A 26,707-nucleotide genomic window follows, 5' to 3' on the forward strand; every position below is an offset into this window, starting at 1 on the left:
AAATCCCACTTGAGCTGCCAAAACCTGCACCTGAGGGACAGATTCCAAGACTGTGTGCTGCTCTTTTGGGTTTGTGTGACTCATGTACACATGTGCTTATGTGTGTGCTTGTGTGTGTATGTGTGGCAGGAAGAGAAAGCCCACTGCACCAGTTTGTGAGCTCACACTTATCTCCCTGAACAGCAGCAGTCTGTGAAACAGGCGCCGAGTAAACTGAAGATACAATCGTTGCTTCTTCGTACATTCACAGCTCGCGGCCTCTTTCATACGAGCACACTGTTTTTACGAGACCATTGCAGTAAATCAATAAAGTAATGTGCACCTTGCAATTTTTGTTTTTGGAAAGCCGTGGCACTCGTAAATGTTTACGATCAGTCAGCCTCCCTGCAGCACAAACAGGAGACATATAGAGCAGTGTTCAACATGCAACAGTGTGTATATTATTATTATCTATTGTTTTCCTCTATGTTGGTGGTCATTATGACGACCCTCATCGGTTTGTGGACCGCCTCTTGAAGACTCGAAGCCGCCGAATTTTGCCGTTGCCATTTTGGATTACGGCCGTCGCAATGTTGTTGTTATTTTTGGTAACCAATGAACAGAAGTTGCCATATTTGGAATTTGGAGGAGTGACGTAGTGACGCCATTCACGCTCGTCGTTAGCGCAATAAAACAGATGAGAGTATAAAGCCAGAACTTTATCGAGGCATCTGTTCAACAAGCAGGGTCATGTAAACAAACGTGAAGCCTTAATTCAATAGGTTCTGTCCTCATTATCTGACTCACCCCGGTTATGTTTACTCAAGCACAGCACGCATCATCTTCTTTATACTTTTTACAAACAAGCTTAAACAAAAGCTGTCTGTTTGGGATCCAGCATTCAGAAAAGAGGAGGAATGACTGAGCTGACGGATGTTTTACGTTCTTCATTCTGTGAACTTTACTCAGAATTGGTATTTAGTTTAGATTTGTTCAGAGCAAGATGACAGTTGGAAAGGAAGGTTCCTCTGCAACACACTGGTGTATGTCATTAAATATTACTCACTGTTACCTTTAACAGGACACAGTCCAAGTGTCTAAAAGGCTCGTGTCATCATTTATAGTTCACATACATTACATACATTACAGACAGACAGAGAGACAGACAGACAGACAGACAGACAGGCATCACAAGAGGACAGGTAGTGGAGGGGCGCTACATTCCAACTCATGACCAGCGGCCACACTACAAAATGGCCGCCAGGGGCAACACTACATCCCCCAGACTGCCTCATCACTCACCTAGCTGCAGGTGCTTATGGCACCTAATTGAGGCAGGGCTGGGAAGCTTAATAAAGGGCAGAGCGGAGAGCACATGGAGGGGAGAAGCTGTACAAGCAGGAGGCGAGCCAACACCTACATGGACAAAAGGGGCCGCTAAGAGTAACATGGATGTATCAGTGTTGAGTTTATTTTGGTTAAATAACCACTTTCTCCTCCGGGACGCTGTATGTTTGTTAACTGGACTTTTTTTTTTACTATTTTGATTTATGGAAATACCTTGCTGGTTGGACAAGAAATAAACCTTCACTTTTTGTTGATACCGGCTGAAGTGCCTGTTTCCAGCTCTCTTTTGTGCTGCCCTAACGACAACCTGTGATACTACAATACAATACAATACAATACAATACATACATACATACATATTTGATATGCCATTATCATTAAATTTATTCTGTCGTCTCAAACAATTTGTTGTCACGAAACAAAAAAAAAGGTAATTTTTCTTATATTACTTGAAGTGTTTGGGTAAAATTGGTCGTCAGTAAATGTATTTGCGGATGGATACACTTGTTATTGGTTATCTAACCAACACCGTCACATGCCAGTGACAGGCCATAGCACGCAGCACGTCTGAACTCAAGAAAAAAGCTCTTTGAATACTGTATTGTGACTCGCTGGCCTACCATTTCCAGCTCGCACCTTTTAATTCCCTGAGGGTTAAACCGATATCTGAAGTTGAACGCCTTACTCTCACAAAGTGGGTGTGTGGGGACATAACCAGACGTTTCTGATTGCTTGGGCCACGGATTGCTTCGGGTGAAACAAAACAATAATCTTGTGTGGACGTGTGCAGAGGAGACAGGGTTTTATGTTTAAAGCACCGAGGTTAGAGTGTGAGAAGTGGAAGTTGAAGCCACAAAGTTCTTAAGCGTGGCCTTTCATCGCTATCCGAACAACAGCGTCACGTTCGCGTATGCATGAGACTCGACGAGTCATTTATCATGAAGATTCCCAGGACATCAATAATCAAAATCAGACCCGTAGGTGCAGGCTGAACAGGTGCATCGAGTGCTGGAAATAGTGTTTGGATCAATTAGAGATGAGAGGGAAAAGAGCGGATTGTCTTTTTCTACAAAATCAGTTTGACAAAACGTCAACATTTGCCAAGCAAGGCAGCAAAATAAGGTACAGGATTGTTATTAAGAATAATTCATAGAAATATGGAGTTTTTAAGAGTTCACAATTACGACGCACCGTGAGCAACAGCTACTGGCTTTAAGAATTAAGTTCACTGATACACCGACACGTCATTGTCACGTCAACTGTCCAGCGCTTATTAGGACGACACAAAAGCATTTTAAGAAGTAGCATGAATTGGAAACTTGACAATACGATTATGAAGTGAGCACAAATACCAGTACCTGTAGTGGGACCATGAAAAATAGCCGACCAGAAGAGGGTGTGTGAGCGTCCATGTATGTGAGACTGTTTCAGTGCTGCGTGTGTGCTCCTATAGTTAGCTGGCGAGCTGGAGGAAGCAGGATGTTTTGTTAGAAGCTCCTTTACTGGCCAGAACCCAAAAGGTTATTAACCCCTAATCAGGACGGGGAGGGACGACCGCAGTGACTTCCACAGAACATGGCACGCGTGTACAGTTTTGTATACACTGGACACCCAACCAAAACAGACAAGTCAGGTCACTGGCGATGCGTGTATTGACAGAGCCGGTGTGTGTGTAAACACTGAGCTCCCTGCGACAGTAGACAGGGGCAGAGTTATGAAGACGACCCTCCTCCAACGCCACCACGATCGCACGTCCTTGACCCCGTTTTCTCAGAGTATCACAAAGAGGAGGATCAGGCCCCAGGCCAGCACCTAAGAAGGCCCTCGACGAGGGAAGTCAGAGCGAGCAGTGAAACACCTGCCAAACCCGTTTGAACGGCGGCTGCTGATTGGTTGACCTCATTAAATTTTACCGACTGAGAAAAGTAGTAAAAGTGGCTGATTGTTTCTTATTTTTTTTGTTGAAGTTTGAGCTCGCTACAGGTGAATTAAGCTTAGTGGGGCTAAAATTGCTCATTTGGCTACAGATGAAATGGATTCAATCCGTTTGCGCATCGATTACTGTAGTTGGGCCCCTTCAACCACAGAGCCCTGCATGATCTTATCGGCTGACAAGCTTTTTCCTTTTCTTTTGATGAGCGAAAAATATGCTCATCATAGGATTATTCTGACTGACTCTATAATTCATTGCAGCTTTACCTAACACCATGATTGATCCACCATCTGTGCTGCAGCCACAACAACTCGAACAACCCCATGACGTTGACCTTGGTGTCTAATCAGCTGGTCTGTTTTTTAAAATTCATTCATTCATTCTTCTCCTTTCCTTTTTTAACCCTCAGTTGAAAGACTCAAAAGACTCAAGCTTCAAACTATCATTTTTGTCTCTTGGAACCCACAGTTGACAAAAGGATCTCACGATTAAAAGGTCCATTTAGTAGCCTGCAAGCTTTTGCTCAGATCGTTCTTTGCTCTTGGCCAGCATGAACAAATAACCGGGGCTTGTCGCTAAAATCAACATAATGTGCATCGTCAGAAAATCAATATCATTGGTTAAGTTAAGAAGTCGAGCAGGGAAGGGAGGGATTAAACCCTCTGAGCATTTGGTAGGATGCAAATGTCACATGTCAGCTGGACATGTGGAGCTTCAATCGCAGGCGCTTAACACCGATCGAGAATCGACACACTGAAAAACAAATGGAGTTCAATTCTGTTTCGACGAGGCGCTCTTCACCGCAAAACAATGTTGATGCACTGACAGAATGAGCTGCTATGGAACTGTATGTCTCTTGAAATCATCAAGGCAAACGGTAAAGATCGACTCATAATTAAAAGAAATTGGGCATTGGGTGCAGCCATATGTTTCAATACAAGGTGATGTGCAGAGTGTCTGTTTAATTTAAGCAGCAGCAGCGTGTGGACCCTGCAGGTTTCTGCTTGTAACATTCCAGCTTCCCTCCATCTGTCCTGACCGTGCACTCAGACACACACAGTAATAAATATGCACAAGCACAATAACTGATCGGATTTTCTTCAAATCAAGAGCAAACGGGCCTCGGGGGACACAACAAAACAGAAGAAGTGTCTCTAATGTTCAACTGTGCAGCACAGTGAACACACACACACACTTTTGTTTTCATTAGTTATATTTCAGCAGTTCAAACTAACATTAACAAGAGTTACAAACTAAGAGTTACTGAGTTTCCCCAAGACAAATGTATATCGTCTCACTCGCAACTGACTGAACATCTATCATCGTGTTTCCTTCCTTAGGAAATCCTCAACCTTCATCTGACAGCTTGCGTTGCTCCAGTGACTTCGGCCTTCTGTCGCGGGTCCCTAATGAGTCAGGGTGTGATATGGACCAATTAGACAGCGAAAAAATGACAAACTCTCACTGTTGCCTCGCCGTTCATTTCAGAACTACGGTCAGGAACAGACAAAGATTGAACTGGTGCAAGTATCTCCCACATGAACTTGGAAATGTGCCACATTTTTTGGCTCTTGCATGCCGCGTGGTATCACGGGGCACAGGCGTGCTACGCTGTTCATTAACGCAATCTGGTGTGCCTACCAGAACACAATCTTGATTATTTGGGCACTGTGAGAATCGCCAGTGTTACCTGAATTCGATCCAAAACTAACATTTAGTTTTAATTCGGCTCAGTGGACTGCTAAATGTTGTAACTCTGTGAGGTGGTTATGGCAGACTGTGACCACACGCAGCAGGGCGGGGGGGTGAGATACAGGGATGGAGGAAAAAAGCCGAAAGAGGAGAGGAGGCAGGAGGAGATAGAGATGAAGAAGAAAAAGACAATAGAGAGGGGGAGGACAAGGAACATCTAGTAAAGGTTCTCTTGGTGAGCGGCTGAGTAATGTGGCATTCGTCTCAGTGTGAAATCACATCACTCAGATACAGCGACTGTGGGGAGGAGGCATAATGTAGCACTAAGCGGTGGCAGAGTGATGGATTTTCTTCATTAAGGATGCTGTGTTGGGTGCTGAAAGCCCGGCTCTGAATCTAGCTTTTTGGGGGGATTTAAACAGACTTGAGCTTAATTTGCGAATCCGTGTGAAAAGCCGCTGTCAAGGAGACGGCGGGGGACTTTGCATCTAAAACTTGCTCTGGACTTTTCATAAAGTGAGAAAAGTGAGCAGAAAGAACTCCAAAACACAAACAAACACAAATCTATGTCTCGTTTCTGCCATTTCTGACGATTGCCAATCGAAAACGCCATTTATATGCATTATCATATAGGACCCTTCTCTGTGATAATTCTAGTTAATGAGGGTTGTATAATTAATGTCATTCCCCCCCTTCTGCATCTGTGCCTCCCCATTACCGCCCTTCTCGGCACCCTGAAATGGCACACATTAGCCAGTTGGGCTCCATCAATCAGCCCCTCGGCTGGGACGACCATGAGCCAGAAGTCCCCCGAGGTCGTTCTGGCTCGACGGCCCCTTGGCTGAACTGTGATCGCGCTGAGCCGGTTAAAAAGGGCGGTAGAGGGAAATTACTCTCCCATATCCCTGCAAGGGAGGCTCCAGGTTTAATGGTTAACCGAACAGACGCCTAATGAAGAGGAAAGGGCGAAGAGCCGGAGCTACTGTCGGAGACAAGGAAGAAAAAATAGGAACCTGGGAACAGACTTTCAATAAAACCTGGGAAGACTGTCAATAAACTGCCAATACCTGATACCAAAACAATACTTCATGACCTTACATTAAGTTGTATTACTCGGTTCATTTTGGGATGGATCTAATCCTGCGTCAGTCTCCGAATAAATTATTTGAAAACTGGCATGAATATGAAGCGATGGCAGCATGCAGCGCAAGTAGAGCTTAAATCCTGTCTGTCCTATCTGTATTATAATTGCTACAGGGAAGAAAAACACACACACACAGAAACACACAGCCTGTGACTAAATTGACGATCATGACAGCAAGCGTGACTTCTTCTGGTGATGGGCTGTGGGAGGACGGGAACCTGCAGAGCAGAACAACACGGCCTAAATCTGCTACCACACGGGCCTCCATTCCACGGTGCCTAAAACCTCTCTAAGCTCCGGCTGGAATCCAACGAACGCACGAGGGAACGCCAATCACATGCGTGAGCTGGTGTGGCAAACATGAAATGTTTAGAGAACACTGTGTCGGACCACTTCGCTTGGCCATCTGGACCGCCAGTGTGAGGGCCTTCGCATCGTAGCTTTCTGCCCAACCCACAGCCATCTTGGGTTTTTCTGTATATGTACATGCATATGAAACAAAATAGATTTTAGTTTACATCCGAGCTCTAGTCATCCACTCAGCTGTTTGTCACACCGAATGAACAGAGTTCGAAGGTCAAATCATACACAAGGTCATACACGCTTCCTTATCGCAAGAAGAAAGGTTAAAACAGACTTTGCATTTCCAAAGGATAGTGCATTTTAGAATAAAAGGAAACGTTAACTACTATTGAGTTTTACTTCCGAGCCCTCAACGCTCTGCACAAATCTAAACCACGTAGCCTGGAGCTTACAGTTAAACCCCTGTGAGTGTTTAGCACAACAGCCCCCGCCCCCATTAACACTCCACTGGGCTGCACATTGTTAATCCGCAGCAGGTCTCACTCCACTTCCAGTCCGTCCTGGGTAGCTTTATCCAGCTGGTAGGGTTCAACTGGGAACATCTCTCTCCTGCGCGCCACAGATTATTCTTCCGTCTTTGTTTATCAACAAATTTAGCCCTGGAAGGGGGGGGGGGGGGTGTCACACCTGCACCTGCTAACCCGAGTCATCTGCAGTCAATGAAAGTAACTCCCCTAAGATTTGTGCCACTAGCAGGCGAATGAATCACTAAACGGTCTGCATCTGAAGGTTTTTGCAAACATGTTTTGAGTTTCTATTCCAAGTATTTATGAACTGGACGATTTTCCGGGCATTTGAATAACAGACAAGCGGTGTAAAAGATATCGTCAGTGAAGAAGAAGTGTCCATAATAAGTCTGCAGAACAAACAGTTCTACCAGCACATAACAAATAGAAAGGATTCTAATGACACATCTAATAACACCTAGTCTTGGAGAGCGGAGGGCAAGCTGAACGGCTGTGTAAAAAACCTGCCATGCATATGTTCCAGTTAACTAAACTGTTGTATTTTGCTAATTTGACACATAAAATATAAACACGGCAAGACTAGAAACTGCAGGTCCGGACCTGCTGGTGCTGCAGCTCTGATGCAACGTAATCAGTTGATTAAAGCAAAAGCCAGGAAAACACTGGCAACATTTTGGAGGCAGCGTTACATCAGTTCAGGGTTCGATTGCAAGTAAAAAGCTCTGTTCGCACAACGCGGGGACCGCTCGGAGTTCGTAATATCTGCCGAGATTTGTCTGCATTCTTAATCCCATGCGAAGCTGCCATGTCCGTCATACGCAAAACCAAAATTCCACCACAATTTCCTCCATTAAAAATTATTTTTATTTTTCCTGTGCCGTTTTTCGTGCCTCTTTCCAGCTCAAGAGTTATGGAGACTGATGTTGGCAATTGTAATGGGGGATATTTACCCCCATTGTGGTTGAGCACCATTTGCATCAACGGGGTGCAAGTGTTCACGCAACCAATGAATATTTCTTCTTTTTTTTTAGCTTAGCGATTACAAAAAATACAAATACAAAGAGGGAATTTAATTTGGAGCTGGTAATAACAGGGAAAAAGTGAAAGATCTTAGTTTAAAGGCGTGATTCAGGATACAGCATAGGTATCATTCAAAAACAATATCTTACTTACATTTCAAATTAAACCTTTTATGTGAATAAAATATCATATTAGTAGAAAAAAAAGTATGTAATTTCAATTAGGCAACATCTAAAAAACCTATAGGACCAAGAGCCTATTGCCTACTTTTGATGATTAACAGCTTCATCTTCTTTATGGTTTCCTACAGTCACAAATCCAAAAAGAGGTCAGGTTAAACCCTAACCTCAAGGAAAACCTCCTTGTGCAGGGAAGAACAAAGGGAAGGACCAACTGCGAACACAGAGGAGAAAACACACAACGACAACGCCCGAGGCCAAAAAGAAGTGAAGATGCAGTTGAATACCCAAAGGGGGACAGGAGGAACGTCTCTATCAGCCAATTAGCAGACAGAAACTTATGAAAGGGCCCATGGATAAAAAAGATAAGACGTTTTTCAACAAGTACCTGCAACTTTCAGATCGAGAAGAAGAGTTTTTTTTCTTCAGGTAATATTGAGTTCTTTGTGGAGCATTCAAGAGTTTGTTTTAACAGCTCTCTGTTTAAAATGACTCATTTCAGCTCCTGGCTATTTGTTCTCAGTGAAGAAATACAAGTACATAAGTGCATAAGCATGAGGTTCATTTTCAGAGTCAGCGCATAATTCTACAGATTTCACGTTTTCTCTCACTTTGCACAGCAGGAGTTTTAAATATGTTAAGAACATGCATGAGATGTTTGGGCTTGATAGAGTGTCACATCTTTCCTGAATTCTTCCCAGAATATATGGAAGAAACCCTGAAAGAGATTCAAATCTGACCGACGTATTTCTGTTGTTACAAATGACGCATACCTCATACATTCCTATAGTGATCATTTTAAATCAGACCGCTGTAAACATGTAATGTTTCTTCTACTGCCGGAAAAAAAAGGGTCACAAGAGAGAAACAGCTGAGGAATTCTATGATTGCACAGGATGTGTGTGCGTGTGTGTGTGTGTGTGTGTGTGTGTGTGTGTGTGTGTTTGTGTGCTTACATCATTCATTTTCCAATGTTGCAACTGTAACCATCAGAACTATATACAGTTGGAAGATGTTGTTATCATTCATTCCTAAAAGTTGCTCAGTGGTGGATGAAGCAAAAAAAAACATTTGGTTCAAATTACCCAGATATTTTACATCCAAGGACCCAATTAATGAAAATGATTGTTAACTCTCGCCTTAATCTTGTTGGTGCACAATGCAGGTTGGACACATTTATAGCCAAATCCAAGCTGACAGCCCCTTGAAGTAATACAGCCCCATAACAGGGACTTGATGTATTACCCAGCATTCCAAAGTGAAAGCAATAGGTAAAAGTTGCACTGGATGAAACCGCCCTGTCTGGTTCTCCATGTCATACCATTTCAAACTAAAACACAGCTGAAGAACATCTGTCGGACTTCCCATGATACCATAAAGCAAACTCCCTCCAACTCAACACCCACCTGCCTCAAACGTGGCTCAGAAATGTAATTCTCTACCGGTTAAGTTGATCTTAGGACAAAGTGCTGATACTGAAACCACTGGAAAGTGGAATAAAACAAAAAGGTTGAAAACAAATTGTATTAATTGAACCGCATTTTCCCTCGTTATTCACATCATTTCCCAAATGGCCGGGTGGTGCTGTAATATCATGTGACAGGAGGTCGAGGAACATGACTTCATGCAGATATGTGAAATTATGAACTGCAGCGATTACTTCATCTTTGGAAGCAGTTCCTATTGTGTAAAAAGGCACAATCTCCATGTTTGTTGCACACTCAGACTGAAGACTTTTCTTTCCTTAATAATGCTGCTCCTCCGTGTTTGAGATAGGGTTAGCAGCCGTTGGCTGATTTGATTTAATGAACTTGCAGCAGGTTTCAAGTCTTGGGCATGTTGATTTCATATCATAATGGATAAATGAAAGAAACAAAGCCCTTAAAAGACATAGCAAGAAGGGCACTTAGACCTCCGCCGAAGCCTCATGCCCTAACTTTCACCCGTGCTTCAGATCCGCTCCAAACTTGGCGCAACACCACAAACAGCTGCAAACGACGGTTCAGCAGCTTCCGTTTACATGACAGTTCAAATGTTATCATGTTAGAGGTGATGTGTCTTGATGCAGCTGCTTGTGTATCGCCCATTCCAGAGCTGCTGTACGGCGTTTAGTGTGTTGCACACTTGATCAACCAAGTTAAAGCCAAGTCCCAGTGTGAGTTCTCTCACTTTGAAACTAACAGGAGCCATGCATGCTCCCAAATGACACATCACAACCTCCCAATAAATAAAACAGATCGGCGTGGATGACTCAATGCTAAAAGGATTGACACAGCAATACCTACTTTTTTTTTAAATCTGATTTTAATTTTTATTTAAAATCTCTTTCATAAGGGAAATCAAGCACCCTGCTTCTTCTAACTGCTACGATGCAACAAACCCATCATCTTTGATCACTGTCAAAACTGAGATTAGCCGTCATAGTGCACTTTAGACCTTCCCCCAGTGCCCCACTTTACATTCGCTTTACCTAGCAACACAACTGACGCGAGCCTACACACGCACTCACGCGCACACACACACACACACACGCACACACACACACACACACACACACACACACACACACACACACACACACACACACACACACACACACACACACACCTGGCCACAGCACACAGCAACCAGCGAACACAATGACGGAGCAAAAAAATATTCATTTAATGGCAACTGTCTACCCATCACAGTGCTGGTACCACAAATGGTGTCATGTCGATGTCATTCAGAAAGGCAGACCATATCGAGGTAGCGTGCACTGTGTGTGTGTGTGTGTGTGTGTGTGTGTGTGTGTGTGTGTGTGTGTGTGTGTGTGTTCACTCTGCTGCATATACTGCTTTCGTTTCGTTTCGTTTTAATTTTTGCTGAATTCAATTTTGCACATGATGTACCCACCAAATAAAACAAACTCACAACATATTAAAAAAAAACCCTAATGTAATGAAATAAACTAATAAAAACGCGATAAATTATACCACCGCGTGACACTGTGTAAATCATGTAAAGTTCTTATTCATCCTGTTATCAAATAGAACCCTTCATAGATAACGTAATACAACAATTGGACCAAAGCATGTAAAAAATTAAATTAAAAAGGAGGAAGAAAACACACTGTGATGCTGCTTAAAGCAGATGAGCAGCCAGGGGCCCATATCTCAAAGCTGAGCGTGTAGATTTAGCTCAAAGCCAAGATGAATTCATATGGGGTTATTTATATTTATTTATACGAGGTTTCCTGTGTAGCGCTCAGTTAATATACTTGAGGATGTGTATGTGTTGACAGCGGTGTCACGGTGCCTGACAGGCGTCAGAAGTACTCACCGCATCTTTCTCCGCTCCCCTGCTATCCTGGTGCTCCATGAGCTTTCTCTTGTTTTTATTTTCCGTCCTCTTCATCACTTAGCTCGCTGCATTAAAACACTCCTTGTGTGTGTGTGTGTGTGTGTGTGTGTGTGTGTGTGTGTGTGTGTGTGTGTGTGTGTGTGTGTGTGTGTGTGTGGGAGGGGGGTGTCTGTGTGTGTGTTTGGCCCGCTTGACAGCCCGCGTTGTGTCTTCAATGCCCCCCTCCCTCCTCCTCCCGCGGTAACGTCGGTCGGTTCGCGGGGCTAGCAACGTGTCAGCTCGGCTGCTGCGTCGACTTCAGTGGCGCCTCTCTGCCAAAACGAAATTCATCGCGTGCCGATGCAGTTTGGTTGAGTTGAGGGTCCACCCGAGAGTTAGTTGCAGCCCGCGAGCCATTCCTGGTCAGGGGCCCGTCCTGCGGCTCAACTCCACGGAGCCGAGCTGCACATCTGGAAAACCCGTTGTGACAAGCTGTCAATCAAGCGCTGCTGCAGCAGCGGCGGCAGCAGCAGCAGCAGCAGCAGCGAGAAGTCTATCCTTGAGAGCAATTAAAAAATATATTAAATTAAGAAATGTAAAAACGATGTATGGTCGTTTGGAGGGACGGTTTATAATTTGCAGGGTAAATAAAACATATATGCCGGGCGGTCGTCTCTGGCAACAGTTCGTCCAACTTATCCGTTAGTTGGTGAGGTTAGCGCCCGCTGCTGCTAAGCTAACCTTCCTGCTCCGTGAATAGCTGAGCGGCTAGCCGGGGCTGCCTGCTGCAGTTTACCTGCACGGAGACGCCGTGACCCCCATGACAGGTCCGCCCTCTCGCTCCTCGACACACGGCTGTCTCCAGACGAGTCCCACCTGAAACGCGGGGTCTTTTGTCCGCCTGGGAGCTTCCTCTAGCAGCGAGCGTCTTCCTCAGACGCGCTCTTCCATCTTCAGATACATTTTTTTTTTTTTTTTAAAGGCTAAGCGCCGTGTGTCAACACCGGGTCGGGCTCTGTGTTGAACTCCTGCTGCCGCGGCTCAGCACGGCACGGCTCGCTTCCTGACTCTGTCACGGTCACTGCGCTGTCAAGCTCGCGAGAAAGACGGTGCGACGTTTCGATGTTGATTTACCAAAATAAGAGTATGTTTGTTCAGAATTAGCTTTGTTTGCCAAATGTATGCACACATACTAGTTTGACTCCTACTTTGCGATGCTCTCAATAGAGCTAAAAAAAAATAAACCTTTAGCTGCTATAAGTGCCAATTCTTAATGGAGCACAAGCTGCTGCTGTCCTCTATTGTCAGTTTAGAGGTTTAGCACACGCATGCGCACCTACACACTGGCTGTGTTTAGATGCCCGTGCTGCGATAAAGGCGGTGAAGAAACGAGACGCAAGTGTAATGCAAGAGAGTTACAGTAAACAGTTTCGATGTGAGGTAAAGTTATCTAACATTTAAACATGAGCGTTTTCCTATATGAGCTAACCATATTAGTTACTTTTTTTAATTGGTTGACAATAATTAACTCCCGCATAGCATATTTAACTTTGGGCATCTAAATAACATTGAAACACACTTAGCGAAGCAATATATTTGACATCCTACTGAAGAAAATGCCCCTTAATAAAATAATGTTAACTGCTCGCTAGCTAGCGGGCATTTAACCTAACTGTGTATTAGCTAGCTATTAGCCACCAGACACTGACAAATCAAGTTGACGTCCACTCACGTCAACTCGCGTTAATCACCGAAACAACTTCGCCCACAGAGCTATTTCAACACTGAAGGTCCTTAAGGAGAACCAAAACAACACTGAGCAACTAAAAGTATCTTTCCCTGGAAAATGCACACTACCGATTTTGCTATTTTTTTCACCCCAACATACTTGGGTAATGTAGGCTACGGTGAATCACATGTTATCAGTGATGAATGAATGTGTAGATATATGCCAGTTCGTGTAACCTCGATTGACAGTCTACAGGTGTGCGCTGTGGGGTTTAATGACGTCAGAACCAAGCAGAACCTTATAATTACCGAACGTTCTATCTGCCGTTATACACCTTCTGTGCGCCCTCGAAGACGTTCACCAGAAGTTGATCCTCCGCTGTTTACGCTAGTACCGAGCTCACCAGGTTAACTGCGCTTGTTAAATCCATCCCCTGTTTCGTATTGTGCTAACCCCTGTTTAGTATTGTTACTCTATAGTGCCGCACAGTTACTGCTCGTCAAAGCTAAGAAAATGAGACTTGGGTAGCCCGACCTCCTGGATGTTACTGGGGATGAAAACATCTCTGACAGTAAAATTGACACATACATCCACATTTGTCGTACATTATATAAATATATACAGCGACATTCAGGTGTTTGGTCTACAATGTGGTGAAATCTTATTTCGTCTGCATCGTACATTTTATTTTGAAAGTACACACATCTACTTCCTTACTTCAGCCTCACCCGACTCGGTTTGTGTGAAGATGCCTCTTGTAAGAAATTTAAACTCAAACACATCACTTGAATTTAACATTTTGATGCATTTAAGAAAAATGTCATTCATTTTCTTTCACATTAAACCCCGGCGTGGGTCTGTGTGTTGCGTTCGCGTGCGCTCGTATGTGCGCGCATGCGTGTTTGTGAGGGAAGATGTCATTGACAATTAAATACGTTTTATGGACTCTGCTGCCACCTGCCGAGAGACAATAAAACATGACTTTATATGTTTGCTGGTATTTTATACTCATATCTGAGCATTTTAACCTTTGTGAAATTATTTTGTTAGTTACATTTTTTTAAATAAAGGTGATAACTTCAATTGAGCAGTTATTATGAAGGTAAAACATTACAAGAAGCCTATAACTAATATTGATGATGTTTTCATGGTAAATTAATATATCCCAGACAAATGTTTGTTCATACACTGCATTAAATAAGTGATCAGACTACCACATCTTTTTAAGGTAAAAAAATAAAATAAAAAAATTTGGCCCTTCATACAAATTACATCAGATCAGATTCAACTTTATTGTCATTGCACATATTACTTTGACAACTAAATGAAGTTTGCATCTGCATGTGTACTACATAATACTTACTTAATTTCTTCCCTGTGACATCTGTTTTTAAAAACATTTTTTATTAATTTGCTTCTGTGTAGGAATTGTGCTATAAACATGTTGATTTATTTTATTCCCCATTTAACATAAGTGTATAATAATTTAACTTTTCATTAAATGATTCACCATTCTTTAATACACTTTATTTCTTCTTCTGGGGATTTTCTTCACTCCAGGAAAAAAAAGAAACAAGTGTATTATATAGTTGATCCAAGAAAGATGACAAACCAACCAAAAGTCCTTTTGTTCCCTTTCTTTTTATTAAAAAGGTATTTTTCTTTTCCCCAAAAACATTTTTAACAAAGCGAACATGCATAAAAATACAGCTGGTCATTGTTGAACAGCAACAAAACAACTTGCATTGAGGTACACACTCCCTTTTATATGTACATACATGAGATGTGGTACCTAAAACCACACAGACACTCAGAAAGACACTAAGTTTGACCTTTGACCTTTAGGGGAAATATACAAAAAAATGTCTAAACTTGATTATTTTACACCTGATTTAACAACAAACAAGTTGTTTACTTTGGTTGATCTTATTGCTTTATAAATATATCACAACAATGCTCTAATCACGTTATTTTTCCTTTTTACCACATTTCAGAAAAAACTCAGATTTGTGTTAAGCCAAAGATAAGTGGGCCTGTAAAACTGGTTCAAATTGATTGTTACAAAACAAAAGTGTGCTTGCTTGAATCAATTCAGCCTCAGAGCTAAAACAGATGACATGGCACTTTAATACCCAGGCCTAAAACACCAACGAAAAGCAACCACAAAGCCTATTATTGCACAGTAACCCAAAAATTGCATATATCAGTAAAAGTATCAGAGGGCAGTTGAGACACAGTCCATGCAAAAGAAACAGCTATGCTACGATACAGAGAAATCAAGGAAAACTCCCACACACAAAAAAATAAGAAATATAATTTGAAGAGGCCAGCGTAAAACACCTAATTTCAGAAAAGTTCATTTGCACAGTGAGCGTCACCAATCCTGCAGAAGTTTGGAAGTAGTCATCCTTACATACAGATATTTCTTCCTGACGATTGCTTTTTGTTTTGTTTTTTTTCAAACTGATTGTCATCTTGAGGGACGTTCAAACATAAAAATCAAAAACACCAAAAGGACAGAAATGTATTTAAAAAAAGATAAAAGTGTGGTCCATTTACCTGGTTACAAAAATGAAATGTCATCGCTCTTGGACCGTGCACTATAAAATGTATTTCTTTTATCGGATGGGTCACTGAAGGCATCACACAAGCCGGGGAGCATCTGTATGACGGTCTGTTACATGTGCTTGTTTTTCTGAACACTGCTGCGCATCACAGCAGCTTCATCAGGAAGGCCTTCCAACACTGCAGTCAGTGTTTCAGCAGGAGGAACTGGGCTGCAACCCTTGCTCCTTATTAAATATCTGAAGAGAACCGACTCCATACTTAACAGTTATACTCTGGAGTTTGAAGAGCGGAAAACATCCTTAATGGGCGCTTTATTTATGAGTAAATGCGAGGGAACATCATCTATCAGCTATTTGACCAAACGGTCTATTGGTAGTTCTACAGTATTTTATCACAATTTATCAGTAGCTGGCCATTTTTATGACGATTAGTTCAAAGCAAAAACATTTCTACTGTACCGTTAGAGAGTATGGCTTTGTTTCCACTTGCTGCTCAAACCACATGCAACTATTCTACACACTAACTACATACATGAGCCTCGACAGAGGCTGAGAGAAAGCACTTGCAGTTTGGTTTTGGCTTTTCCAAAGCCCTCTTCCTGCTGGCATCACGTGGATTTACTTTTCTTAAATCCCCGCTGAAGTACAGGGGCTGAAGTTGGCTTCTGATTGAAGAGTTAAAGGAGAATATTTCCCTTTGAAGTGATTCTTTGGATTGTCTAACAGGGACAAGATATCACATTTTGATTTTAGGAAAAACAAGAAAACGTCCAAACGGTTCATGTGGATTTACCAAACCTGGACTAAACTGTCTCTGACAGCACAATACTGTTTTAAATCTGGTTTTATATGCATTAGATCTCTATTTTTTATCTATAAAAATTATGAAGAAAAAAAAGCTTCATCAGAAACTATGATTCATAACCCAACTTCAGCTAATCTCAGGCTGTTCTCATATGAATATGAGAAAACACTTCAGTTGATGGCTTCAACGAAAGTCCCCAGACCACATACACACACGACACCAATAATAAAACAATCATGATTCATTCATTCATAAACTTTCGTCAACCAGCAGAAATCGATCGACACATTTAGACAGAAGTCACTCAACTGAAATGTTTCTCCAGCTGATAGGAGAGTCAGGATTTACTGCATTTTCACCTTGAACAGTGAGATGACGGACGAGGAGCTTGGAGCTGGTGGACTACAGGAAGGCTGACTGCAGGGGGCGCTGGTGGAGAGACGGTCCAGAGTTTGCTGGGGTGGAGGAAGCGCGCAGATTCATGACACCCCAACCAGGAGTGAAGGCGAGCTCACAGAAGCCTCCTGTGTTTTCACCTGAAACACAAAAGGTGGAGACATTTAGAGAGTTTTGCATTATGATATTTCTGCATTAGCCGTTCAGTGTCTGGGCAGGAATTGTCGTTGTTGATAAAACCTTGACTGAAATTAGTTATTAGTCCTTAAAGACGTGATTAATTCCCTCAAATTAACACTGTCATAGGTACACGTGTGTAACCCAAAAAGAACCTGCAAAGAACTGTGCAGCTGATTAAGAAAGATGGGTAAGCAAATTCAATCATTTGCTGCACAATTTCCTCAGAACAAATTATATAAACCTCGAGCAAACGTGCATCATTAATTTGAGGGAACTAACATTGAGCGTGCACACAAGTTAGTGATCTTAAGGGAATGATTTGTAACGTGAGAACACAGCAATGTGTCTCCCTTCATGCCTTCAGGTTTCGGGCGAAAGAAGGAAAACAAACTGACCGTGACTTTAGTACATGGAGAATTGTAACGTTGATGAAGTATCGGCGCCAAGAGGTTAAGACAGATATAATTTTACTGATTTTAGTCGACATCTAGTGTTTGAAGTAGGATGTGGAATTTATATACAGCAGGATTTATTCCAAATGAATGGCTGAAGCCATATTCTAGTATATTTATGAAGATGCTCTGTACTTTGGGCTTCATGCAAGATCATCTAACTCCCCCCCAAAAAAGCAAGCCGCTTCCTCGTGTTATCGGGACACTGAAGCCAGCACAGCAAAGCCAGGGGACCATACCTTTACCAGGCCAGGAGTGTGAGGAAGAGGAGGAGGAAGAGCAGGAGGAGGGGGAAAAGGCGGAAGGGGAGAGAGAGGCGCGGCCAAGGGAGGAAATCCTGAGCTCGTTCTCCTGAGGAGACTCGGCAGGAAAGGGAAACAAGGAGTTTTACTTTCACTCTTAACTCATTATCTGAGTTCTTCTGGCTCGCTGGAACAGAAGGTTTATGACGCTCAAAACCAGAAGAGAACTCACCTGCAAGTTTGTCTTTGCTTTCGTCAGCACGGCCCGTGTTCTCGACACTGTAAAACAAGCACATGAGCACGAGCTCATAAAAATGTAATATGATCCATGGTCTGATGTGATCTACCAGAAAGACCAGGAACAGGAGTGACTCACGTTGGCTGACTATAAAGTGCTCCATGCTATCTTTGGTGCGATTGGAGCTCTTCACTCTCTCCATGGCGTCCTTTAGAGCCTGCTCGTGCTCCGTGAGCTTCACACGGAGCGAGACGACCTCCTCTCCCAGAGACTGATCCTGTACACACACACACACACACACACACACACACGAACAGAGTAAATGTTTAGTGTCTGTCCACACATGCAGGTTTAGGGCAAAAACACATGGGAATCGAGCAGTAGATGCTCTGTTGATGTGTGAATCATTGTGTGGAGGTTGTAGAGGTCTGACACAGACTGCTGCGGACTTGAGTCTCCTGTTACTTCCTGGAGCTACATGCTACTGTCACAAAACCATCGGTCAGTGTTTTATTGTGCGTTTAACATCATGAAAACATTAAAAGGCTACGCTGACTGCACTGACAGGAGCGGAGAAACTCCTCTGCATGTTCCATCCCATCAGACTACCGCTCTCTGACTTCACCCTGTAAGACCACGAGGTCGTTTGTTCGGACCTGCTTGGGTTCCTCGGAGCTCGGTAGAGCTGCTCTCCAGAACATCCGCAGCAGAGCGCCGGCCTCCTCCAGGATCTCTCTTAAGGTTTTAGTGTCAGACAGCAGCTTGCTGACAGAACCTGAGTCTGAGGGCTGAGACACACACACACACACACACACACACACACACACACACACACACACACACACACGCAGTTAACAACAAGTTCAACTAATAGTTAATCTAGCAGCTATCCCCACGTTATAAATCATTTTAAACTTAAAAAAAACAAAAAAAATAGTTACTAAGTTAAAATGACCAGCAGCTAAAACTGCTTCAGTCACATCAGGATCACCTGGCCTGTGTTCTCTTTTTCCCTCACCTGATGCAGGCTGAACTCCTGAGGGGCGCTCAGGGAATAAAATGTGTTCTCCATCTTGCGGAGGAGAGCGATACCCTCCAGGATCTGCTGCTGCAGAGCCTTGAAGTCATCGACATGGCCAACCGCGTGGCGGCCATGACGGTTGGCGAATGAGCCGTCAGGGGCCTGGCCCTGTAGGGTCGAGGCTGCGAGGGTGGGGGGGGCAAGGAAATTAAGAGAATAAGGAAAGAGCAGGCACATCTGATGCGTTAATGAACAAATAAAAAAGGCTGTTGGGAAGATCTGGAGGTCAAGTAGGTGAAGCGTGTGTTTGCTTTCATAAATAAAGACACCCGTTTCAGGTAGAACAGTTCACACAGTTAGGTGTTGAATGTGAGGTTCCTCACCTTGACCGGCGGCTCCAGGTTCTGCTGCATGTTTCTGTGCAGGATGTCGAGGAGAGGAAGGACTGATGAGCCCAGTGTCTCTCACAGGAGGGGAGGGAACGTTTTCTGTGGAGGAAGATTTCCATCAGCACTGAACTGCGAAAGTCTCCTTCTCAATATGGCATCTTTCTCAGTTATTGAGCTCCAAAGAAATCATATTTCTTGATCTGTCTTTACCCCATTTTATTTCAACCTGTGTCGGGTGTGTCGGCCATACTGACCGTTGAAGAGCTGTCTCCTGGATCGAGGCGGTGTGTCGTCCTGTCCGCTCAGCTGCTGCTCCAGCTGAACGTGCAGCTCTCTGGGGTCAAAGGTCGCAGTGCCGCGTCCAAGTTTGGCACCGTCCCCGGTGTGACCTGCTTGGAAACGCACAAACACGGGACGAGTTATGCAAAGGGAGAGCTTTGCAGCTGCCGTGAGCAAGGTTTAGGGGCTTAAGATGTCTCTGGAAGGCCATGTTGCCGTCTCATACCTGCGTGTGTGTTCGTGTTGACTCCACACACTCTGTGGTGCACCTGCAGCTCACACTGAAGAGAGTGGACCAGACTGCGGCTCTCACAGAGCTGCTGTTGGAGGACACTCACCTCATGCTGGAGTCTAAGATAACACACACACACACACACACACACACACACACACACACACACACACACACACATTAAATCATAGGTTTTTTAGCCTGTCATATCAGCAGCTGATCTTAAACATCAGCTCTCTTGCACTCCAATACTCGTGAGAAGCCTCCTGGACATGATACATGCTCTAGCACACACCTGTTGATGGCTTCCTGGTTCTTCTGCCTGTCTTGTTTCAGTTCTGTAATCTCTCGACTATGAGCATCAGCCTCTATGTGCAGCTTCCTGTTTTTCTCCGCCCACTTCTCCGCCTCTAGCTCGGCCTCCTTTAGCTGATCAGCATCCTTGCTGCCCTCTGTAGGGGACACGGGACATTACATATTTACAATATACTGATAGTACTGAGCTGGGCAAGTTATTTAGCCCAGAACAGAACCTCAACTGATGCCAGGAAAAGTGCATTGAGTAGAGGGCTGGTCTCCACCAGGTGTGCCTCCCGCTGCTCTTACAAACAAAGAAGAGTTGAATATAATTGAATTGTCTCTCCCGACTCCCTTGTAGTCAAGATTGCAGCGATGAGGACAAAAAAGAAGGAATTTATTCATCTTGTCTTGTGTTTAACTGCAGTGGATCGTACCACAACATGTTGCACGTGGAGTCTTGTGATGCTCCGGTTCAAAATGAGACCAAACGTTTCAATGAATGTCAGTTTTTGTGAGGCACAACAAAGGCTAAGCTGTGGCTCATTTTAAGCCGAGCTGATTATTGAACAATTCCTTGTTGATCACTTGCAGCCCTTACCAACCGGTACAGTGGAATAAGGAGTCAGCTGTCAATGGCGGGAAAACAAAACAGTCCATAAAACAGTCTTTTTTTTATAAAATAGTGAATAACTGCGACCACAAGAGATTATTGAGCATACAGTGAGGAATGAATATGAAAATATCAGGCTTGTGGGTCAAGTAGTATTTGAGATTAGCCGTGGACGGACGGATACACAGGCACACATATACATACTGTACAACTTAACGCATGATCTCCCCACAGGCTTATGTCTGGATCAGATAATAACTTCTGTGCGATCGCAGGCCCAAAAGCTCTCAATCTGCTTGATACAACTTCATGGATTTCTCCCGGCAGTGAGCATCAGACTGTACCTCTGGTGGCCTGTTTGAGCTGGTTCTGCAGACTGACGTTCTCTTCCTTCAGAAGCCGGATCTCGCTGGACAGCTGGCCGACCGAGTCCAGGCCCTGGATGTAGATGTTGGTAGGAGCGCCTGGAGAAGACGTGGCATGTCAGGAACGTCATATTTATCACCCGCAGGGTAACATGCTCACACGCTAACAAGCTAGTGTGTTGTATATGTTAGTGTTATATTAAATATCTATAATGTGTGTTACCTTTCTCACTGGCGGTGTGAGCCAGTCTCTCCTCCAGCTGCTGCCGGAGGCGATCGTTGGTCTGGATGGAGTCCTCCAGTCTCTGCCTCAGACTCCTGATCTCTCTCAGGTGCTCCTTCATCAAGTCTGAACCTAGAACAGAAACACGATTCAGAACCTAGAGACCACCAGTTTCAGTCACACTGTAAATTTCAAACACAAAGATGGATGAACAGAAAAACAATACAAGTATTAAAGGACCACCAGTTATATACCAACTAAATGGTGTCTTCTGGCCTTTATTAGCCATCAGCCTTTACATTTGTGTGTGCTTGTATTTACTTTTGTTTCAGAGTCTTTTTTAATACTGGCTTATATTTAAAAATTCACGATACATAGTCAGTTAAGAGGTTGTCTTGTCAAGGTTTCTGGTAATGCAGAACAAAGAACTTAAAGCTTTCAACTGCATCTCACGGTTTTCAGTGTATGGAGTTGGTAGTTCAAAGCTCCAGGGTTTAAGCGTCTACCTGTGTTACTGGCGCCGGACTGGTAGCCCGAGGAGCCCGACGACAGGTCAGCTCCGAGCCTCACCGGTCGGGTACCGTAGCTCATATCCCACAGTGCACTGCTCTCCAACAGACCGGGCCCCGCTTTCATTGCCGAGCTGGCGTCCAGGCTGCTGCTGAAAGGAGAAGGCTGGTATCCGTGGAAGGAGAGAGGCAGGAAGGCAGAGGAGTCGGGCTGCTGGTGGGCAAACGGGAAACCCTGAAGAGGTTTGGACTGGGGAGTGGAAAACCCTGAAGAAGAAAATAAAGTCACAGGAAAGTAAGTTAATACAGTTAAACCGCAGCTAATACCAAGGCAAATAACCCAGCCTTAGAGAGATAGACACGTAGTCTTAGTGAGATACAAAGCAAGACTGAAAGAGAGATGAAGGGATTTAATCAGCCAAACGATGTCGGTTGACTTTCGTGTTTCTCAAAAAGCTCCATCTCTCATTAGTGCTTAAAAATCACAGCAGATCCTTCTCAAGCTGGGGGCTCTGTGTTCATCAAGCATCCAATGACGCTTACATGAGAAAGAAAGTGAAGGCTGTACATAGGCGGAGGGGCGAGGAGAGGAAAAGAGAATAAAGCCTCTATGCAGCCGGGTTATAATCCTCATACTGATGGTGAGGCAGCTACACAGCTAATCCTTTTCGGCTGTGCAAACATTATTATATTGAGCAGCGAGCTTCACATGCAGATAGCAATGATTTCATTGTTTCGCGCTGGGAGAATAATGTGCTCAATCTCCAAATGAATTTAAAAGAACTACGCCATAACTCCTTGGAGGATTTAACCTCGAGTAGCTTGGGAAGACGCTAGATTTAGCATGCTGAAAACGTCTTTTTCAGTGTGTGTGTGTGTGCAAAATAACAGTTGACACTGTTTTCACAAGTTTCCTTGCCTAGCAATGGCTTGATTTTGGCCTTTTGATATTCATTCTGGTGTGATGCATAGTGTTAATGAGCATCAAACACACGGTTAGTTCACACCGTCCCATACGCAAACGCATGCACGCCGACGCACTCTCATTGTCTCCCAGCTGCCTTTGTAACATCTGCAGCTCCTGATGCACCTCAGCCAGGGAGAAACCCAGTGCCCCGTTGCCTGGGTAAGGGCCGCGCAGGGCTGCAGGGTGGGGATGGAAGGGCAAAGGTACCCTATGGGTGGAGGAAGAGGAGGAGGCGAAGAAGGAGGGGGGGTGGTGGAAGGGGGCAGAGGTGAAGACGGAGGCTGGAGCTGGGAGGAGGAGAAGAAGAATGAGGCACAAGAGTGAAAGAGAGAAACAGGCGAGAGGCGGGTCAGAGGCGAGAGGCGCAGGTGTAATAACGCCGCAGAAAAGTCACTCGCATGAAGGGTCCCCCTTGCGGCCCGGGTTACACTCAGGAGCCCGTTCCTACCTGTCTGACTCTGCATGGCCGTGGGCGTGTGCGGCGAGCCGGGGCAATGCATGCTGGGGCAGCTGAGGCTGCAGGACTGGGTGCTATGAGAGGAGGTGATGGATGGAGGTACAGACGGCGCATGATGTGACATGGCGCCACTGTGGGAGTGGCAATCTGGAAATGAAGAGAGTCCGCGGTCACTGCAAGACGTGGTGGATGGAGCGTGCGTGTTTGACCACAGACTATGTCTGTATTTAAAAGCATCACATTGAGCCAGGATATTGATCGGACACGATACTGCAGAGGTCTTGAGAAAAGGTTGAATTAAAAGTGTGAGGCTGGTGTTGTGCCAGACATTTCCTATTGTCCGTGAATCTCAAGTGCGGAGCAAAATCCAACAGTGAATGTGCTTACGAACAAGTATTGTGTCTGTGTATTCAGTCCTTGTGTATCTTCTTCCTCTGTGCCCTTGAGCTCCATTGTCGTCAATTAAAACGCATCAGTGAGCCACAGTGTTTGACTGGAGGGCGTGTTCCTCCATCACAAGCACCAAATGTGGATTAATCCGCCGCTGTAAAATAGTCCCCAACCAAAGTTTTCCGATTCTTTTTTCCCCCGATATTATATATTTACGTGTGTTTTGTTGATTACTTCTCCCTCCACTTACACATGTAACATCCAGGTCCTGCACGTGTTATGCAGCAGTGTACACTGGATGATGGGTGTCGTGATCTCACCTGTGCCGACTCTGGCGGACGTCCGCGTGTCCTTCTGACCGAGCTCGCTGGCAGCGTCCACGTCGGAGCATTGATCCAGGTCCCCGTGCGTGGACCCGTGCTCGTCCGACACATAGGAGTTGCGATCCGATTGGTCGGTGGTGTCGGAGAGGGCGTGGCTGCTGCAGGGCGTGTCGGAGCGCTGATGGTGATGATGGTGGTGATGCTGGTTTAGTTTGGTGCGAAGAGACTCGATGACCTTGTCTTTCTGCTGCAGCTCCTTACTCAGCCTGTAACACAAATACACACATAGATACTATTAATATGTGGTTTAATTATCACTAATCGATTTACTTTTGACGACCTTAACTTAGTGCAAACCATACATGCACAGTACATCACAGAACTTGTTTTCTTTAGGTTTTATCTCTAAAACTGAAATAGATAAATGGAGAGAACGGCTGCATCAGCTGCCGAGGTTGTGACTCAAAGGATGAAGAGCATTAATAAGTGATGATGAAGCAGGTGTGTGAGCCACCTGCTTGCTGACCTGCACTGTCCCACAGAGGCTTTGCGGACTGCATCGCCTTGCTTTAGTGGAAGCCTCTTAGCGACACGCGCCTACATGATGCTGCATCGCCTCACACGGGGAGAAAGTGCAGATTCATGCTTTTTTTTTGACTAGAAGAACGTCACACTGACTTTGATACGCATGAATGAATAAAAAACGAGAAGGGCAGACATGGAGAGGACATATGGAAGGAGACAACACACTCACGTATATGGGTAAGCAGTGTGTCCCAAACAGCTGATTAATTAATGGTGGCATGTTGGTACATAGATGCTGAGGTGGAGGTCATTCATCTAAATCAATGGCAATCTGGTACACACACTGACAATACACACACACACACACACACACACACACACACACACACACACACACACAGACAAGTACTTTCCCGTCTGTTGAAGTTCACATCACAACTAAAATGTTGCAGACATATAAAAACGTTATTTCAGAGAGTGAAAGGAGACCAGTATCAATCTTTGTGAGCTTTGTGTGGTTAGCCTAGCTTAGCATAAAGAGAGGAAGCAAGTCTTTGTATTGGTCATCATAAGTAGAAGCTATTATCATGGTCATTCCATGAGGGTTTTCTTTCTTTTTTTTCTGTCCGTCTTACTTTTGGAGTTGTGCGAGCAGTGCCCTCCTCTCCCTGTCGGTGAGTTTCTTCAGCAGTAGCAGTTCTCTCTCCTGGGCCTTCCACTCCCACAGAGAGAAGGAGAACAGAGAGTCTCTGTACAGCGGGCTGCTTTTTGACAGCATGGCCTTCCACAAAGGAGCCATCGGGCCCCTTCGGCCCTCTCTGCTTCCCCCGGCCGCCGGCCCTCTCTGCCTGGGCTACTGGCTGACCATCCCTCCCTCCTCTCGCTCAGAGTCCTGGGTCGTTTAAGTTTCTCCTCCCGGCCGTGTCTCCAGAGGTAACCGAGCGTGGCTCATTAGCTTAGCGGCCGAGGTTCTGACCTCGGCCTGTGAGAGGTTGCAGGTACAGCGGACAGACAGAGCGTGAGTGCCGGATAAAAGGATGAAGGGATGACGGAGCGTGTGAAAAGCAGAGCAAATCCTCAGATTAAGTTGGGGCTTCCCAGGGAGATAGATTGTGGTGACTTCCTTCTCACACACACCAACACACACACACACACACGCACACACACACACACACACACAGAGATCCTGGGAGTGTGTGTGCCGGGACCACAAGTGGCAACCCAAATAAATCCCAAATCAGATTCTAAGGATACAAAGACGAGCACGTGGAGGGTGCAGAGCGGAGCCAGAAAACAAGTGTTGATTCACACAAGCAGTTTAAAAGGATTTGACGTCCAAAACGTTGAAGTAGATCCAAACCGCAGCGGATCAGTCGGAGGGTTTGATGACAGGAACAGATGTCAGCAGAGATCAAGAAAATCGTATTCCGACTGCAGCTTCGAGATTTAACCCCTCCAGCGTGCGCTGAGGTGAAGCAAGAAACAAATTGAAAGGCTTGAATGGAAAATGACTATATAATGACTATAAATAGCACTGAACTGAATCAAGTGCCTGAGGAAACTCGGGCTCTTCCCCTTGTTTCTTTTCTGTGTTTACAAACCCTGCTAAATCTCTCTCTTTCCACTGTTGGCTGTCTCCGGTCCCAAAATAAGCCTCCCCTCTCCTCAATTGAAGTCTTGAATAGTGTCCCTCAAAGGAAAGCCTCTTATTATCACTCTGGAGTCCAACCTATCCCACCAGGGAATGCAGCAGCAGCAGCAGCAGCAGCAGCAGCAGCAGCAGCAGCAGCAGCAGCAGCAGCAGCAGCAGCAGCAGCAGCAGCAGCAGCAGCAGCCCTGCGGGAGAGATTTAGTGACGAAAGAGCAACACGCAGAGGGAGGAGAGGGATGTGCGTATAAACGGACGTCCGGGTCCCCAGGGCTCGTGCGTTCACGCTGCACTGCCCATCAGAGAAAGAGAGGAACGGGAGCCGAGCGAATGAGCGTCCACAAAGCAGCACTTCCTCTTCCTTCCGCTTGCTTGTGCATCTGTCCACCTGCAAAAAACAAGCCTCCTGTCTTGC

The 26,707-nt window shown here is 44.7% G+C and overlaps 2 protein-coding genes across 6 annotated transcripts in view; both read right to left on the reverse strand.

The window, feature by feature from the left end:
- mast2 (microtubule associated serine/threonine kinase 2) overlaps positions 1 to 12,527 on the reverse strand; it is a 136,298-nt gene extending 123,771 nt beyond the window's left edge. For all 3 annotated transcript variants that reach the window (XM_068589951.1, XM_068589950.1, XM_068589949.1), the window contains exon 1: positions 11,446 to 12,527. In XM_068589951.1, coding sequence (XP_068446052.1) covers positions 11,446 to 11,520 — 75 coding nt within the window. In that variant the 5' untranslated portion in view covers positions 11,521 to 12,527. The remainder of the gene's footprint in view (positions 1 to 11,445) is intronic.
- A 4,328-nt stretch (positions 12,528 to 16,855) lies between these two features.
- The window catches only part of pde4dip (phosphodiesterase 4D interacting protein), a 71,571-nt gene continuing 61,719 nt past the window's right edge, over positions 16,856 to 26,707 (reverse strand). The window contains exons 29-44 of one of the 3 annotated variants that reach the window (XM_068589495.1): positions 24,117 to 24,385; positions 23,398 to 23,553; positions 23,024 to 23,236; positions 21,980 to 22,249; positions 21,474 to 21,605; positions 21,230 to 21,349; positions 20,271 to 20,427; positions 19,970 to 20,094; positions 19,719 to 19,856; positions 19,459 to 19,563; positions 19,073 to 19,257; positions 18,711 to 18,842; positions 18,193 to 18,331; positions 18,049 to 18,095; positions 17,814 to 17,934; positions 16,856 to 17,082 (exon numbers count right to left, since the gene is read on the reverse strand). In XM_068589495.1, coding sequence (XP_068445596.1) covers positions 16,949 to 17,082; positions 17,814 to 17,934; positions 18,049 to 18,095; positions 18,193 to 18,331; positions 18,711 to 18,842; positions 19,073 to 19,257; positions 19,459 to 19,563; positions 19,719 to 19,856; positions 19,970 to 20,094; positions 20,271 to 20,427; positions 21,230 to 21,349; positions 21,474 to 21,605; positions 21,980 to 22,249; positions 23,024 to 23,236; positions 23,398 to 23,553; positions 24,117 to 24,385 — 2,443 coding nt within the window. In that variant the 3' untranslated portion in view covers positions 16,856 to 16,948. The remainder of the gene's footprint in view (positions 17,083 to 17,813; positions 17,935 to 18,048; positions 18,096 to 18,192; positions 18,332 to 18,710; positions 18,843 to 19,072; positions 19,258 to 19,458; positions 19,564 to 19,718; positions 19,857 to 19,969; positions 20,095 to 20,270; positions 20,428 to 21,229; positions 21,350 to 21,473; positions 21,606 to 21,979; positions 22,250 to 23,023; positions 23,237 to 23,397; positions 23,554 to 24,116; positions 24,386 to 26,707) is intronic. The other 2 variants (XM_068589493.1, XM_068589494.1) reach the window with 2 other exon arrangements.

The sequence above is a fragment of the Clinocottus analis genome, unplaced genomic scaffold (assembly GCF_023055335.1).
Source record: "Clinocottus analis isolate CAN_PGR_092001 unplaced genomic scaffold, fCliAna1.0.p SCAF_23, whole genome shotgun sequence".
NCBI lineage: Eukaryota > Metazoa > Chordata > Actinopteri > Perciformes > Cottidae > Clinocottus > Clinocottus analis.